At 39.7% G+C, this 14,853-nt stretch overlaps 1 protein-coding gene across 1 annotated transcript; it reads right to left on the bottom strand.

The window, feature by feature from the left end:
• Positions 1 to 1,376: 1,376 nt before the first annotated feature.
• prpf40a (PRP40 pre-mRNA processing factor 40 homolog A) lies at positions 1,377 to 11,555 on the bottom strand. The gene is given in 27 exon segments (XM_017040128.2): positions 1,377 to 1,801; positions 1,896 to 2,048; positions 2,184 to 2,245; positions 2,330 to 2,420; positions 2,544 to 2,630; positions 2,713 to 2,808; positions 2,996 to 3,133; positions 3,255 to 3,371; positions 3,458 to 3,549; positions 3,760 to 3,874; positions 4,228 to 4,361; positions 4,459 to 4,609; positions 4,713 to 4,821; positions 5,518 to 5,682; positions 5,775 to 5,839; positions 6,601 to 6,688; positions 6,838 to 7,068; positions 7,285 to 7,309; positions 7,530 to 7,650; positions 7,856 to 7,966; positions 8,065 to 8,106; positions 8,213 to 8,232; positions 8,325 to 8,343; positions 8,758 to 8,841; positions 10,094 to 10,237; positions 10,400 to 10,480; positions 11,261 to 11,555. Coding segments are annotated over 27 exon segments (2,673 nt in total). The 5' UTR covers positions 11,303 to 11,555; the 3' UTR covers positions 1,377 to 1,711.
• Between the last annotated feature and the right edge of the window lie 3,298 nt (positions 11,556 to 14,853).

Raw genomic sequence — 14,853 nt, 5'->3', positions numbered from 1 at the left:
GAACACGCTGAATATTGATGATTTTCGTTTTTATTTTATTGAAGTTGCTTGACAATGTACACCCGACGGTTTGTTAGAGGTGGAAACGGAACGGAGGCGTAGAGATGCTGCATGACAAACAAAGCAAGCTCTTCGGGGAGACGGTCAAATGTTTCCAAAGTTTGCCGCAGCTGGGCGGACCCTGTGGCTGATGATAGCCGAGGAGGTGACGGCAGTGGAGGCAGCTATTCTACGGTAAGGTGGACTCATTAAACCGTACCGGATTAAAAGGCTTTATATGAAATTGTTATTTTGTGATGTGAAAAGTTTCACAATGTGCTATTAAAAGGTCAAGTTGTGTTATATTAAGACATGCAGAACATTGACTGATCAGCTGATAAAGATCAAGTTTTCAGTTCAGCTACTTTTGTCTGTCACCCCGTAAAGTCTCACGTAATTACCCCCGCCCTCAGTGAAAATTCTAAATGTTTGGAATTGGGATGTTGACTAAACATCATAACGAAATTAAATTGCCGCTGAGTTTTGTTCATGAGATATATATTTTTATATCAAATATATAATCTGTATTTAACTTTAACCACTCTGATCCACTAGGGGGCAGAATACATGTATCAGATAATATACAACAGGTTTTAAAGGAAACAATTGGTCACGTTGATGTTTCAGATGTTGTGTCTCAGAATCTTGTGTAGCAAATGTGTAGCAAATAAATTCTGTGTGTGGGTGTGTGTGACAGAGGAGGTTGTTCTTTCAGTTTCTTCGCGATTTGTATCATGAATGTGGCTGAAGAGTAGTGGTTTTGTCTCGTCTTACCAACTTTTTTGTATGTAATGATTTTGGATGTAATGATGCACTCAACTCACAATGTAAGAGTCATGATTTTTTTTTTTTACCCTGATATGATTTTATCAGTTGTTTTTTTTTTTTTTTAAGTTAGCCAATACATTGATCCTAAGAACTATGCAAAATACCATTTTGAGTAAAATGGTCTTGTTTACCTCAAACTGTAGTTATCTTAAATAACAGAATGTGTATAAAATATAGAAAATATAATTAAATAAATGTAAAAATATTGACTGGATAGTTAATTTCATTATAGAAGCTCCTGTAAAACCTTGTTTTGTTTTTGTGGTTCAGTGGCTTGTTAGTGTGCATGGATCCTGAAACTGAAAAACCACACGCCCTAAAAGCCCTGAACTATCACTGACCTTTGTAAAATTCACAACCATCCGGTGAGAAAATATTTATTATATAGTTCTTATCATATATGTTGTTTTTTTAGATCAGTCTTTTTGAGCATGATTTGCTAAGAGCAGACCAGAAATGTCCTGTTATTTAAAAAAAATCACTTTAATAATGAAATACCAGACTCAGTGGGATATTAAGATATGCTTTAATTGAATAATAAAAAAGAAAAGAAAAACATGTACAACTACAGTCAACTGAAGGATCTTTAAAGAAGACGAGAAACAAAAGCAGAACCTGACGTTTCACCTTTTATCAGCTGTTCTGAATCTCCTTCTGTCCCTCCTTTTCTTTTTTTTTTTTAGCATTGACAGTTTTACTGTAACTTGTTTCTAATCAATTGCCAGTGACAGTTAGTCCAGCATGATATTTTAGACCAGTGCAGTCAGATGAGACTGAGGGGGAATGCATGAATGGACGCCTGACAAGTGTACAAATGTAGCACAGAGCGGCAGAAACGCAGTCATCACGGTGCGTCCAGCTGCTCCAGTAAAGTTCTTCTCCTTTTCTCCAGCTCTCCTTCGCTCAGCTCGCTGCCAGATGTATCCCAGCCGCCCTGAGGAAACACGGCGCAAACACAGCGTTACATTTTGATAGTAAAAATTAATAATGATACTACACATAAGCACGGTAACAGTAGAAACACGTACCTCCTCTCTGGCAGCTTTTCTTTTAGGAGACTTCTGTTTGTCAGAGTGAGACTTCCCTCTGGATTTGTCATTCTCCTTGTCTTTGTCCAGGTCTTTGTCGCGCTTCCCGTCGCGGTCTCTTCCTTTCTTCTCACCGTCAGACTCTGGTGATGCCTGGTTGACACACAATCACAGTGAGGTCATCCTGTTCATCTGAATTACTGTTGACTGTGTACAGTAAATAGGGCTGCCCAACTAATGAACTTTTTGTTTTAAATGATTAATTTATAAATGGTCATAGTCACTCACAGACTTATGACGCCTCTTCTTCGCCTTCTTCTTGTGCTTCTTGGACTTCTTATAGCTTCTCTCTGGTGTTACAGTAGAAACCAGCAGTGGTGTGAGTAAAATATCCACATGATGAACAGAGTCAGTCGACTGTGAAACCCACTCACCGGACTCTCCGCTGGAGGAGTGTTCAGAGGGCGACTTGGACTGCGACCTCTTCTTCTTCTTGTGGTATTCCTCGTCCTCAGACTCTGAACCCTGTCGCAACAGTGAAGGCAGGTAATTTAGAGATCAGTGAGTCGTGACAGAGGGCGTAGCTCGCTGAGTTAACAGTTTCCTCCTGGGTCACTGTCTCAGTGCGGCAGATGAGGACCTACTGACCGATCGAGAGCGGGAACGTTTCCTGTGGTGTTTCTTGGACTTCTTGGAGTGCTTCTTCGTCTTGGAGTGGTGATGCTGGCACTCGTGCTGTTCAAATATTAAAACACACGTTTAGCGTCGACATAAATGCTGATTTTTCAGCAAATTTCAGATTTGTCAGGACTTTCACCTCCAAGACGTGCATGAAATCTTTAAATATCCTCTTCCTCTCCGACTCCAGAGTCACGTCTTCAAAGGCGGGTTCTTTCAAGAACCTATCTCTGACCTAAGATGTTGAAATGAGTCGGAATTAGCGCCACAGCAGGACAGTGAGGGAAATACAGGGAGAAAAGAACTTCAGCATCGCTCTTTTAAAAAACAAAACATGATGTTGATAATGGAGACTCAGACACGGCAAATAAAGGAATATTTGCAGTGACAGCAGAAGAATATTTTGAAAAACACAGACGTACTCCCTCCCATGCGGCCTCTGGTTCCAGTGGGGGCGTGGCCTGTTTCAGCATGTTCTTAAAGGCGGCTTCTTTCCTTTTCATTTTTCTGGCCTCTTCTTTCTCCCGTTCCCTCTCTCTGGCTTCTGCCTTCTCCAGCAACTGCACAGACACACAGGAGGGAATATTTTCGAAAATTGTACGACTACAAATCAGATGAAGTTAAAATTAAGTCAAGTGAAGAATAAAACTGTGATGAAGATGAACAGGTCTGTAGTCTTACACTGTTAAAGGCCAGTTTAATGTTTCCTGCGTCCAGTGTAGTTGCTCTCTTGTCTGAGCTGATGATGGAGCCAAAGTCATCAAAGCTGGTGTTCACTTCCACCAGGAAGCTTTTGTCCTTTAGAAAGGAGAGAACAGAATTGAACATAACGTAACATAATGGACCAGCAGATGGCCGACAGGTTTCTGTTGTCAGACCCTCACCTTCAGGATATCTTTGATGATTCTCTTTTCGTCGTGGTAGCGAGCCTTCAAATCCTCCACATAGAATTTGAACAAGTCCAGAGGAGTGGAACCTAAATAGATGAACAAAAAGTTTCAATGTTTGCTTTATATGAAATAAAGACAATTTACACTCGACTAAGTCAGTGATTTGCAGATGACATATGTAGGCAATTTACACTCGACTAAGTCAGTGATTCAGTATTTGGATTTGCAGATGTGTGTAGAGCCACGTTTTTCACTGTTAAAATATTATATAAAAATATTTATTTCACCCGTTCTACCTGGCTGTCCCAGCATGTTTACAAAGCGAATGTCTGAGCTCAGAGTTGGATACATCTCCATCCAGGCAGACATGGAGTGGAGCTGGCCGTGGTCATGGAGTTCATCCAGAAATTTCTGAGAGGAAAAAAAAGAAAAAGCGTTATTAGCATTGAGGTGCAATACGGCACATAAAATGGCAGTAACAGTACCGGGAACTATTTGTGATCCACTGCAGTAGTCATAATGTCAAATCAAACAGTCCCTGCCTGAGACAGGAGCATTGAAAACCTTTATATCTTCACTTTTGGATTAATGGACCAAAGAGACAGGAGCATTGAAAACCTTTATATCGTCACTTTTGGATTAATGGACCAAAGAGCAGCCACTGGTTCAGGAGAACAGTGACTTAAGAGACATTTATAGACGGCAGTTATAAACTGTTCCTGGTACTGTTTTATATTACAGCGTTAATCTAATCTCAGTGTCACCTGGAAGGACTCTCTGTTCTTGCGCTGTCGTCTCCTCTCCCTCAGAAGAGTTTTCTGCTTCTCTTCTTCCTCCTCCTTCTCCAGGGCTCTGATGTGCTCCTCAAAACAAATGAGGGCGTCCTCCTTGTCCATATCTGTCAGAGGAGCAGAGCACGATCAACAAACCTTCTTCTTGTAAATAATGTGGTCAAACTAAGCTGTGAGGTTTTGGGGTTTTTTTCTTGCTCATACTCTGCAGCTCTTCATCTTCGGCGAAGGTGGGGTTGTCCAGCAGGTACTGCTGGGCCTCAGACCAGGTGGTGCGATAGGTGACATTGGCCATGTTGTCCAGAATGTTCTTCAGAGCTTCCCAGTTTCTCTTTCTGAGTTGCTTGGCTTGCTCCTGGAAACCAAAGTAACAACAGCGTCAGCATTTGGCAAAATACTTTACTGTACGCAGATTAGTGACAGATACCGTTCGAGCCGATAATGTAACAAAGTCTGACCTTCTCCTTCTTGGCCAGATAGAACAAGACGTCTTCATAGATCTCCAGTCGGTCTCTCTCTGGAACACAGCTCCAAACCTCTTGTTCATTGAACATTTGTTCTGCTTTCCTAGAAAAGGAAAAAACACATAATTAGCAGGTTTTATTTAGACAATCGCCCACACGAGGGCAGTATTTCCCTTCTCAAACTTATCTCCCACCATGGAAATTGTTTTTTTAATGTTAAGTGCAAGCCTTCAGAGTCACTGTTAATGTAGAATATATGAAGAAGGCGTTCGAGGTGATGTCATCTGAAATTTTAATTCCTCCTCTCACCACTTGATGCTTTTTAAGTCAGCGTAAGTAGTTGGGAGTACAATCACATGGAGCCCAGCAAACACTCCACTGTCTGCTGTTTGCTATCTCAAGAGTGCATTGAACCCTGAAACTGGCTCACCGTCAGAGCCAGCACTCAGTCAGTCCATCATAATGACTTTCAACCAAATGCCAGACTAAAAGACCACGGGTGGGCCGACTTTAACAAGCAAAACCAATCATGGAAATAACATTAAATGTGGCACGTGTCCAAATAAAAACCACTGCATATTTTATTACTTGATTGTGAACAAAGCACCTAAATTCAGCAGCTAGACTTCAGTGTGATGAGCTCTAATGGGACACAGTAACAGTGCTGTAACAGTGCTGTAACAGTGGCGTGCGTGAGCCACCGATGACCTTTCAGTCATCTCCTCTGTGAATAATCAGATTGACATTTGGGAGAGCCACAAATCAATCCAGGGGACGGGGGGTTGAGGGCAGCGCCTACTTGTATCTGGTGGTGGATGTCATCTTCTCGTGGTTCTCCAAGAACCTCTGGAAGGTTTCCTTGGACTCCTTGTATTTAATTCTGGCCTCCTCCTTTTCTTCCTTCTCCGTCTGGACTTTGTAAGCATTAAAGGCCTGCTTCTTTTCACTCAGTTTGGGAAGCGCGCTGTAAAGATGACAGACAGTGAGATTTAGAGTTGGAGGAAAGGACCTCGTGTGAAGTAATTAGAAGAGAATGGTCCTGAGAGGATGGAGCACCTGTAGCGAGGGTCGTTGATGATCATTTTCATGGCCTGTTCCCAGGAGGAGTTCGAGGACACGCCCTGAAACACAAAGAATTTCATGATGTCACGACATCTTCCCTTCTTTAAAAAGTCAAGTGGGACATGAAGAATAGTTTGTGTTAAGTCGGCTCCACGACCTTAATACTCTCTTAATTACTAATGGATGCCCTGTTAAGAGATGTGAAGTGGCAATAATTCAGAGAAGTGCCCCCTTCTGCCACTAGTCTTCATCCATTATGAAGCTGTTGCAGCATGTGTCTGTCTGGTCAGCTGTCACAGTTATTCTGACTCACTGAGGCATTCCACTTCCCCCAGACTGTCTTAATCCCAGTCCGCCCCGTGCCTTTGATCCACTAAAGCTAATCATGCAGCCTCAGCCGTTTAGATCTTGCAGGAAATGGGGAGCAATCTCAGAGGAGAGCTTTGTGCACAAAATTAAAAAGACACTAAATATAGCAGCCTTCAAGGTGGGCAGCACAACAGACCACCCTACAAAAAACACCAACCAAAGCATGTAGCAGGAGGTGGGGCCTCAGATGGATTTAAATTGATTTTTAGATTCAAGTTGTCCTTCCTGTCAATTAATGACGACTACGTCAGAAAGAGGACTTCAGCACTGTTGCCATACATTATTAAAATGCAGCTGTAAACTATTTTTTTTTTTTTAATTTCCATTTCCTCCTGTATAGTGTCAGATGTAGTGTAAGGATGGTTCTGTCTAATTAGTCTATTACTTGAAGACCTCAGCAGGAGAGGAGTTTATCTACGGTTCCTCCTTCTTTGATTTGTCTTGTTTTTACCTTCTCCTTCAGCAGCTCTTTGAACGCCTGCTTGGCCTCTTCCTTTGTGTTCCATTTGTATATTTTCTTCTGGATCTCTGGCCAATGACTTCAACACTGGCAGAAACAAGTGAAAAGGTGATTCTTTATTAACCTAGCGTTGTATTTTTTTAACTCTGAACATTTATCTTCTAGCACGCCTCCACTTTAAGAGGTGACGTTAAGACAAGTCCCGTCCCTAATGGTTCTGCCCCAGACATCTTTGTTTACCTGGCCTTGGCCACCTCTGGGGCAACTGGGCTCTCTGAGGAGGCAACCGCTACATCTGCTGTCTTGACCTCAGGTGTGGGCTGCGCTGCTGTCTGAGCGGGCTGTTCCTCTGGGACTGCTTTTGCAGGTTCCGTTTCCGTTACAGGTGCTACGGTGACTGTTGCCTCTGCTTGCACCGCAGGAGCTGTGGTGACAGCGGGGGCCAGTGGCTCTGCCGTTCTGAAGTCAGGCCAGTGTGAGAAAAGCCACGTCAGACAATTGAAAAACAATATGACCAGATCAAAACTCACTGGCAGAATATCCAAAGTGAAAATTATGTATGAGGTATAATAAGAAAAACAAATAAAAGGTTTTGAAAACTTTCATTAAGTACTGGTTTTGTTATTCTAAGTACTAGCAGTGATGAGTAATCATGCGTAAACAGGAGGCTCATACCCATTTTCCTCTGCTTTGATCATGGCTGGAAAAAGACAAAAAGAAAAGGCCGTTAAGCTTCTTATTTTCATTTCAAAGCTCACTGTAGATAAGAGACCGAGGTAAATGTACAAATGGAGAGTCCATGCCAGTGTGCCAACCACATCTAAAACCCACATCTATTTTATTTAACTCTCAAAATCTGATTCAGTGTTCTATTAATGGAAGAGCCACAGGTTTGACATCATCAGACTAGTGCTGCGTACCTTCCAGATCTTCCAGCTCTTTGGGTTTAGTCCATCTAGACTCCTTTGTCTGAGAGTTGTAATAATAAGGCTTCCCTGTGTCTGACTTGTACTCCTTCCATGGGCATTTAGACAGCATTTGCTAAAAAAGTGGAGAAAAGGAACAAATTTGAACATTAAAAAATGTTATATTAGTAAAATTATGTCAGTATATATATATATGTCAGACAGGAGAGCTTGTTTATTCTGGCACTTTTACAATTTGTACTTTAGTTTTGATCCTCAAAACAGATGTGATTTATGTCAAGAGTGAAAGCGCGGATATAAAACGTAAAAATAACAAGTACCTCAACAGGTGATTTGAGATCATCTGGTTTCTCCCATGTGGACTGCTTGGTCTCTGTATTGTAGTAATAGGTTTTCCCATCCAGTGATTTGTGTTCTGTCCAAACAGACTTCTGAAAAAGACAACCATAGAATGATTAAGTTTATGGTTAAACTAAAAGCAATGTTATTAAGGCATGTTTTAGATAATCACAGTTTTTATTTTTCAAACCTTTTTTGCCTGTTCCTCCTGTGGAGATCCATTTGTAGCACTCTGTAGAGACCGACAAAGAAAAATACATTTTTGTCAAAACAAATGTGATTAAGAAGAAAAAAACAGTTGTTAATAGAGAAGTAAATGAGCAGTAAAACACACTCACGGTTGTTCCAGGTGCTGCAGCTGTGAGGACAGACGTAAAAATCAGTCAGAACATGAACTTCTAATGATTACAATATGTAAAAAAGACAAAAATAAACAAATGTGGATCTTACTTGGAGTGTCAACACCAGGCTGTAAAAAAAGACAGGTTTATAAGTGTATTTTTTTTCAAAAGTAAATAACTTTGACAGACTATTATGTGCAAACAGAACATAATTTAATAATTAAATAAACAATTTCCTGGCAGGCTTTTCACTTGAATTACATATTTAATTTGTGAGTAAAACAACAAAAAGTAAGAAAACAACAAAGAAAGCCATCAAAACTAACAATTCTGGCAAAAAAAGTGTAATATATCAGTAACTCTTTTTTTAGCTAAATAGTTGCATTCTGTGCTCCAGAAAACTGCATATTTGGCATCCAGTCACCTCTGCCCCTAGTGGTTGTCAGTGGTGCGAATGCTTCATTTAGCATTTCACAGACTGCTGTGGTATTTTTACCAAGTGTGAAGCAGAGCGCTGATGAAAAAGTAGTGAGGAGATTTACCGGTCCTGTTGGCTGCACAGACGCAGCTGGGATGCGAGGGGGCAACATCATCCCAGGCATCATAGGTGGCATCATGCCTGGCATCTAATAAAAGAAGCAACGTGAAATATTTATCTGGCATTTCCATACCACCCAGTGCAGAGTTGAGTATCAGGCACAGTGTGAGACAGGGATTGGTGTCGACATGGAAGGATGCTCGCGAGCAGAAGAAGGAGGAGGTGAGACTCACACCGAGTTGACTGAGCTTATTTATGGTGTGATTCCACAGCTTGTGACCAGGGAAGCAGCAACACAAGCAACTCCAATCCACAGCTTCATATCACCTTTTCAGCGTTAAGTTGGCTGCACTCTGACCAAACAGACTTTTTTGGAGTTTGAGTTGAACAATAATAATAAGTTAGGGCTGAGCAATTAATGGAGTTTTAACTTTCATTTTGACTCTCAATTATCACAAGAACAAGATAATAGAAATTGAACTCTGCAGGTCTGTTCTTATGTTGCCCTTTTGTCCCACACATGCACTTGCACCCTTTCTGATAGCTAGACTCATCGGTGTATTCTGGTGGTGGTGCTTTTAAAAGTCAGGGCGAGTAAAGAGGGCAGGGTACAGCAACATAAGAATCAGCAATACATCATAGTCATATTCTGGTGGTGGTGCTTTTAAAAGTCAGGGCGAGTAAAGAGGGCAGGGAGAGGAGGACAGCAGCAGGAGGGGTTAACAGACAGAGCAGCGGCAGCAGCATTAAGTTTGCAAGAAAAGTAAACCAGGTTCACTGGTGTGAAGTCTACCACACCATACAGCAACACAAGAATCAGCAATACATCATAGTCGTTAATAAAAGTCATAACAACTTTATATATTCTATTCATATTTATATGTTTCATTTTATTTTTTAATAGTATTTGAAACTTATTATACTCTGTCTTAGTTGCATTAACTTAACATCTTATTCACTCTGAATATTTTTTTTGTACGCATGACAGAACTTGTCTTAAGTTTGGTGGCCAATCAGTCTTCATCCATATCTGCTACCCCTGATCTTCTCCGTTGTCTTCTCTATTTCATGCCAAGTTTTGGCGAGTGATCATACTTGTAGTTCCTTGTGTGCAATAATGCAATGTGTTTCTACTCAGTAAGTAATTGTGTTAATAAATGGTGATTTAAATATTGACCAAAATAGCCGTGATTATGATTTTTTTTCTATTGGTTTGTAAAATAAATGCCCTTTTTCTATACTTGGTTGGGATGTACGACATCATGCAGACTGACAGCAGGATGTCTTGACAAGCCCAACATTTACATGAATGTTTGAAATTTTTATCAGTTGTCTCTCACCTGTCCCATTGGAGGTGCTCCCATTGGTGGCATCATGCCTGGGGGCATTATTCCAGGAGGCAATGGATTCATAGTGGGTGGCCGTTGTCCCATTGGGGGCATTCCCATGGGAGGGAAATGAGGTGGTATTCCTGGAGGTCCCATCTAAATTAACATCAGGGAGAGAAAAAGATAAAATGACAGCCGTGAGGTAAACTTTTATTTACTCAACATATTTCTTTACTCTTTATTTACTCTTAAGTTCAGTGCAATTTCTTAGAAGAGCAGGGGAATAATTTGTCATAAATATATCTGTCGGCGACTTACAAATGGGGGAGGTATCCCTGAGGGCGGTACACCTGCATACGGTGACGCTTGGCTCGGGCCATTATTAGCCTCCGATGAAGACTGTCATGAGTTAATAAAAAAAAAACAAAAAAAGACCAAGTCAATGGCCTTATTTTACTGAATGGATTACTAAACCATCCATTCTTAAAAGACCACATGTAGCAGTGTGTTGTACAGTAGATCTAAAGGAATATTGATTAAGACAGTGATTTCAATCACAATGGGTAAAGATTGAAAACAAGATCATCATATGGAATAAAAATAGTTTTATATCAGGACCAATAACTTTAACTAATTTAAACGATAACTTCAACATTTTATACTACAACTGTCAACACCATTTTATTTACTAGAAATTGTCAAGTTTTATTCAAGGCTTATTTCACTTTAGACTATATTAGTAATATTATATTAATTATTTATATTATTTCAGTTTATTAAAGAAAATTGCACCAAAACATCGGGGTCAGCTGTAGAAAATCTAAAGACACGGATCCTCATTATTAGTACATGCTGAAATTTACTTTTTATGTCACTGCTGGCCATTGTGTATTTTCAAAACATTTTTGTTAAGTTTAAGGATATATGTAAGGGTATTATATTCTATCAAAAGTCTTACCTCCAGCTACTGCCACTAATTTTTAAAGCAGTAGTCTGCATAAGTGAGAATAGGAAAAGAGGTTTTAAAATCTGTTTAATTTATATTTCATTTTGATAAGCCTGATACCATTTCCTCAGCCAGTCTTTTTTCATTTCACTTTCATGCGTCATGTGTTTTCCCACACAACACCTGGAAAGCTTGCGTGTGCAGCATGGTGTTTATCAGCAGTAGTGTCCTACCTCTGTCAGCAGACTGTTGACACATTTCAAACAAATTACCATTGATTTTCATGTGGCATCTCATGTGCTGCAGTACACAATTGTATGCAAGCACTAAATTACAGCTAATCGCCCTATATGTGATGTAATTAAAAGAAACAGAGCCACACAGGTGATCACTTCTTACAGCACTATAAACATTTAGAAACTAAAAAAATTAAATGTGAAGCATGGTGGTGTGTGATCTGGGGCTAAAACAAGCACACGTGTTCTTGTGCTGTTTTTGCTGTTTTAAGTCCTTTGAAAGCAACTGGTTACTAAGGCTTTGATTGTAAAATAAAACAAAAAAGGTTGTGATTAAAGCAAGTTAAGACGTGCGGGTGTACAGTTTAAAAATAAAAAGCCGATGCTGGAAAACGGAAAAAACGCTTCGACCTTCAGTTAAATGATCGCTCAAAAACAAAAACGAAATTGTTATTTTATGTTTGTACTAATCAAAAATGTATCGTGTAATTTATATGATACGCATTACTCTTTACATTTTAAAAATACAATACACGAATATATGGACGATCTATTGACAGATGTACAGAGCACCTGTGCACAAGCTAGCGAGTTGGCGTGGAAACCGATAGACACACGGAGAGTGCTAATTGGTGAATGCTCAGAGAAGACTAAGAAACAATTTGCCCGCATAATATTTTTTATATAAATAACTGAGATAGTTAATGCTAAATAATGGAGAGGCTATCATTTGTGGGCTAATGCTAACCGCTAACATCCATTGCTCTGAATGAATGAGTGTCCTAGCAGAGATTGGCGAGGCACTTTAATACACATATTACTTTCTATAAACATATCCACGCTACAATACTAAATGCGTTATCGATGCCACATACAAATAAAGACAACTGTTCTGCTTCGCCCTTTTATTTTGTCGTTACAATTGTTTTCAGAACGTAGTCTGGATCATAACGATTTGCATTTGCCGCTATCTTAGCATAACGCTAACACGGCATGCTAACCCGTGACGTAAGAGAACAGTTAAAACACTAAACTGCTAATTGGAAACAGCGTGAGTGTAATCATACAAACAACAGACAGTTACATAGAAACTTTTGGTGGTTTATACATTAGTTCTACTGTTAATAACTTATCATTTCAACACACTGGACTCACCATGTTGACGAGAGGGTAAGAGCCTCCGAACAACTTGAGCACCTCCCAACAACGATTGCTGTGATTGGCTCAGCCGCCTCCTGACGAGGGGAGGGCAGTTGTAAAGCTTCGAGAGCGTTCTTCTGCGCTGAAATACCGCATATATGCACTACACCTAGTTGTAGCAGCAAACAACAAAAAAACATAAATGTAAATGAAACAATACATAAATAACAAACAAACTATCGATGTATTCAAAAAGTCAAACTACAAAAGTGATTACAGCACTAGAAGTTTAATTTACCTAAAAATTAAACTTCTAGTTTTAACATTTAGTGTTCTGGTAATAGTTCTTTGAGAAAGTTATAAAGCTGATTTCAGAAACTTTCCTCATTAACTATTTATTTAGATTTCAATTTTAACCATCATTTCCCCTTTGTACATCCAGAGTTTGTCTTTTCTTTCCATGTGATTGCTGTTCATGCATCACTGACTTTCAAGGTGTGAGGCCTTTTGGGAAGAACGTGTAGTGTGCCTAAACAGAAGAAAGTTAATGAGTGTGGTAAAGTCACTGTGCAGTGTTTAATTTTTAAGAAAGTGGTGGCTTTTAAAATCGCCACACATATTTATTTTACATAAAAATGTATAATATCACTTAGTTTGGCATATATAAACACAAATGTGTACTTCAGCATAGGTCTGGCATACATGTCATTACATATTTTATTGGTCTACTTTGGTTAAAACATAGTAACTTTTGTTTTATTGGTCTACTTTGGTCAAAACATGTAAAAGTAACTTTTTTTTTAAGGAATTTGTAATTTGCTTGTTTCAGCTGTTCCCTTAATTAGATGCCACCGCTGATTATCTACCTCTCCTACTTTAATACCTATTGTCTCCATGTCCTTTTTCACAAAATCCATAAATCTTTTTTCCCCTGTGTGGGATCAATAAAAATCAATCTAATCTAATCTAATCTTTCTGTATCCTGTCCATCCTGGTCACTCCCAGCTTCTTAATTCCTACTGCCTCCAGCTCAGCATTTGGTCTACTAAACACAGCCAAGGTTACTAAACCTTACGTCACAGCAGGTCCCAACGCTCTCTTAGTAACCTTCCCTTTCACTGTTGCTGCTGTTTAAGATGGTTGTTGTACTGTGTTTTATTAAAAAGAGGAACATTTGTGAAAAATGAATTTAAAAAAACTTCAGGTGTGATTTTAATCTATTTTTTTTTCAATTTCAGAATATTTCTGCGCAGTCCTTTCTCTCTGCACTTCTTGCACATGATCGAATCACTTGAAGATATTTTTATTCTGTTACACCATATGACTTTTTTTCCCTGCTGCTTCTGATCTCAGATGTTATAACAGTTGCTCCGTTCAGAAGCCAAGGTAGCTGGTGTTCAGACACAGCCAAATTACCTTGGTGCATTGAGGATAATTTAGAGAACTGGCTGTGATTTTCCAATTATTGTCCTCTGTGCCACACTGTCTTGGCTGGAGAGATTCCGATGATTGTGGAAGATTAGAAAGTGGTCACCTTTTACCTGTACCACTGTCAGGTTGATACTCACTCTTTTTCTTGTTTGTGTTGTATCTACAGACATGCTATTCACACAAAACAAGGTTAAGCGGTAGCCCACCCATTATGAGGGTTATTCAAATAGAAAATTGGTTTGCTGGCCTAATGAACACATTGATTGCTCTACACTGCGCTGCCGTGTACATTTTTAGTATGTATCCAAGCTCTTTTCCGAATGGAAAATGGATGTTTCAGTTTGTTGGTAATCCTCACGGTGCTTATTGGTTCCTTTGGAGTTGTCCTCCAGTTTCTTTTCTCTGTTTTTTGATTGGATTGTGGTACCTGAGAGGCACAGTTGGACCTACTCCAGAGTAGACTGCAATAAACCCTGATGCATTTACTGACAAGTGCTGGACAATTCCCTATCCATTCTCTTAACAAGCCCAAAAGACAACGGGACGACAGTGAGGGGCAGTGATGGATTGAGCTCCAGTCTAATGATTGGAGTCAGTCAACCACAACACATCACTTTGTCTTCAGGGAAACAAACAAATCCAAGTGTGACTCATCACTTTTCCTAAGAGCAAAGAGTTTTAAGGAAAACTAAAACACTTGTCAAGCTGCTTTTATCCTAATGTGATGAAAAATAAAATACAAATACAGAGAAAAATCCTCCACCAGTTAAAGTGTTGCCCCATAATAGAAACCTGCCACCTAATAATGAAATTAGTGAAGAATTTGTTTTTTGTTTGCTGCTCAATCGTCTCCATGGTTATGCAAAGTACGTAGAAGCGGGCTGAGCTAGCAATTGGCTCATTGGTATTTAAAGGTAAAGGCACGGAAACCGACTTGTCAGAACACGACTGCTAAATAGCTGTCGAGAACCTAGATGTTTTCGGTACTTTGTTTTTTTCCGACCAAGATATTACTAACA

Source organism: Cynoglossus semilaevis, chromosome 16 (genome assembly GCF_000523025.1).
Source record: "Cynoglossus semilaevis isolate Cse_v1.0 chromosome 16, Cse_v1.0, whole genome shotgun sequence".
NCBI classification, from domain to species: Eukaryota; Metazoa; Chordata; class Actinopteri; order Pleuronectiformes; family Cynoglossidae; genus Cynoglossus; species Cynoglossus semilaevis.
The sequence above is the reverse complement of the archived record's forward strand: the minus strand, read 5'-3'. Positions and strand labels throughout refer to the sequence as shown.